Raw genomic sequence first — 3,136 nt, forward strand, 5'->3', positions numbered from 1 at the left:
GGTGTTGTTGAATGAATATGATGTTTATCTAAAAAAAAAAAACAATTTATATGGACCCCTCCTCATAATTATAGATGAATACAGACGGAACATTCTTAATTACATACAGTCATGTTGCATAAATCAATTTAGATAACATCCCAAAGTGATGATGGAATGAGAGAAACCATTCCTTCCTCTGCACTGTCTCCTTTATTCTTTTATTCTTATCCAAGTTGAGTATTGTACATAACATTCACAATAAGGACACATACCCCTTAGACAAAAATAAAATTCTCTCTCACGTAACAATTATACCATGTCACCTACTATTCTAACCAATAAATATTTTTACTTAAGTATTAATTACATGATTAATTGATTTTGATGTAGCTGTTATAAGGAAAATATTAATAGAGAGATGCTTTTTTTTCGAGCAATCAACCGCTAATGGACAATGGTGCACTACCTTTCATTATATTTTAATTTAAACCTCTAAAAAAACCATCAAAACTTACTTTCTGCGGGACCCCTGGTTTTCTTTTCTTGGGCTGGTGATGTCAGTTATGCCCTAATTTGTATGGTGGGAACAATTATATACTGTCTTTTTTTTTCTTTTTTTTTTTGATGAACAATTATATACTCTGTCTTTTCCTCTCACGAGAATCAGATGTTAATAATTTTCTCTTTCAATTTTTTTTTTCTTCTTAGTTTTTGTTAATGGATGCATTGTACGCTTATTAAGAACGTTTCAAATAGATTCTATTTATGTTACAAAATAATAAAAGCTAATAATCAAATGAACTACAATCAAAATGCGACTCAAACTGTACTATAAAATTCAACATATTAAAGAATATATAATAAGATGCCCATTTTCTCAACAAAAAAAAAAATGTCCCAAAATTTAATTGGGTATAAAGTATAACCCTACGATGGCCTATGCTATCACATTGTTAAAAGACTCAATCAAAGCCAAGTATATTTTCCTAATCAGCCCATGAGTGATGGTGCGTTTCACTATTCACCTAGATGAGATGTGGCAACCAAAGCAAAGCAAAGAACTCAATGCTGGGTCCGTACCCTAATAGTGGGACCCACCATCTAATGGCCCCCACTTCATGCAAAATGACGACATTGATCACCAAAACCAAACCCCACTCCAAAAAAAAAAAAAAACCCCCACTCTCTTTCCTTTCCTCTCTCGCCCTATTTATGTCACCTTTCCCCTTCCCCCATCTCCCACTTCTCAAACCACTTTCCTTTGCTTTTCTTCTTCCTTCTTTCTCATTCTAACAAATTCACAATCAAAGAAAGCAATGGCCGCAGCAAGAGAGCCATTCAACACGAATGAAACAGCAAGATCTCCAACAGGGAGCATGGGCACACAACAACACTCACCATGGCATTCTCCTGTGCCGTACTTGTTTGGTGGGCTGGCAGCCATGTTGGGTCTCATTGCTTTTGCTCTTCTCATCCTTGCATGCTCCTACTGGAGACTCTCTGGGTTCCTTGACGGAGAAGGCAATTCAGAGAGAGACCTTGAGGCTGGCCAAGACGGTGAGGCCAAGCCTAACGATACGCATAAAAAACCACCAGTGTTTGAAGAGAAGTTCTTGGTGATTATGGCTGGTGAGGCTAAGCCAACGTATTTGGCTACCCCCATGTCAAGTAGGTCATCTTCTTTCGGTGATACTACTTGTAGCAGCTGTGGGAGCGAGAAGAGTGACAAGTCTGTGGAAATGACTGAGACAGAGACAGCCAAGCAGGCACAGATACCAGTACCACAACAAAGTGACAACAACGAGAGCGAGAGAGAGAGAGAGGCTCAAGCCAATGAGACCTCAGGCTCAGCTGATTAGAGTCAGACCCATTAATGAATTCGTTTTCTTTTTTGGGTTTTGGCTTTCATGGGGGGAGCTAGCTCATATTGCAGGTTTTTGCTCTATGAGCTTTGCATGTTGGATTAGTAATGGGTTTTCATGGATGTATTTCCATTTCTTCAACCCCTTCCCCCCCACCTTTTTTTTTATTCGGGAAATGTAAATTTATTTGAGAAGGAATGGAACAAAAAGAATTTTGTGCCTCTTTGTCAGAGTTTCATAATACTACTTTTTTTTTTTTTTTTTTGAAGTTTTTTTATGAGTGATCAACAGGTTGAGTTTTAGTGCGATAGCAACGGCCTTTCATCCAAATCAGTATGTCATGTCAGTGGTTTAAATCCGAGAATCAGTCTCTTAGACTAAAAAATTTGGCGATAAAACTGCCTATCAATCACCTCATTTGTATCTCACAAAAGTAGAAATTTTGTTCATTGGTATGTCCTACTATACTTTGTATCAACAATTAGATTTTGTTCTTTGAAGGTGGTTTTGGGAAATCCAGAAACCAGAAAATAAGAAAGATCAACATGCCTGAAAAGGGAACTCGCTGAGATAATGGTTAATTACGTGTGTTGCAAGGGGCGTGCGTGTGTGAGTAGGGAAAAGCACGCGTCATAGGCTTTTGTATTCATTGTATTTGTATTGTATAGGTGTGTCTGATGCGGCGAGAAGAAGCTGAACGCACTTGTTGTTTATGGATGAGACTTTAATTAATCTTTTGCTTGAACTTTTTGTTTCGTTCTATGTATCTATGTGCACATTTATGTATGTTTGGTTTAGTCTCTGTGTTTATGACTGTTCTGAGTTAAATGCCATTCTCTATTGACTGTTGTTCTACTCTCTGGTCACTGTTATTGTGGCATAAACCCAGAGCCTTTCATTAATTGATTTTGGAACAGTGTGATACAACGTCAACCTTGCTATAATAAGTTTTCTCGTGCTTTGCTTTAGTTTATTTCCACGCCTTTGTTAGGTATAAAGCATATCCATCTTTAATTCCTGGCCTAGTAAAAATATTAAGTATTGTTCCCAAGTACTAAACTAAAACTATAACATGTAGTGCAGCATGTTCTGGGAGTGGTACACTTCAATGCGCAATTTAGTGATTTGGTTGTGTAGATATTCATACATTCTTGTTTTCATGACGCATATAGCCACTAAAAAATGTATGAGCTAGGTTTGTTGGATCTTCATTGGTGGGTGTATGATGAGAATGAAAGATAAACATTAAACAACAATGATTGGAAACAGTGTCTAATTATACTTTAAATAGT

The 3,136-nt window shown here is 37.0% G+C and overlaps 1 protein-coding gene across 1 annotated transcript; it reads left to right on the top strand.

Moving 5' to 3' along the window:
- Positions 1-1,198: 1,198 nt before the first annotated feature.
- Positions 1,199-2,066, top strand: LOC112022204 (protein GLUTAMINE DUMPER 3). Its single transcript, XM_024054781.2, has one exon. The coding sequence runs from the start codon at positions 1,299-1,301 to the stop codon at positions 1,839-1,841; it is 543 nt and encodes a 180-aa protein (XP_023910549.2). The 5' UTR covers positions 1,199-1,298; the 3' UTR covers positions 1,842-2,066.
- The last annotated feature ends 1,070 nt before the right edge of the window (positions 2,067-3,136 follow it).

Source organism: Quercus suber, unplaced genomic scaffold (genome assembly GCF_002906115.3).
Source record: "Quercus suber isolate HL8 unplaced genomic scaffold, Cork oak 2.0 scaffold_151, whole genome shotgun sequence".
Taxonomy (NCBI): Eukaryota; Viridiplantae; Streptophyta; class Magnoliopsida; order Fagales; family Fagaceae; genus Quercus; species Quercus suber.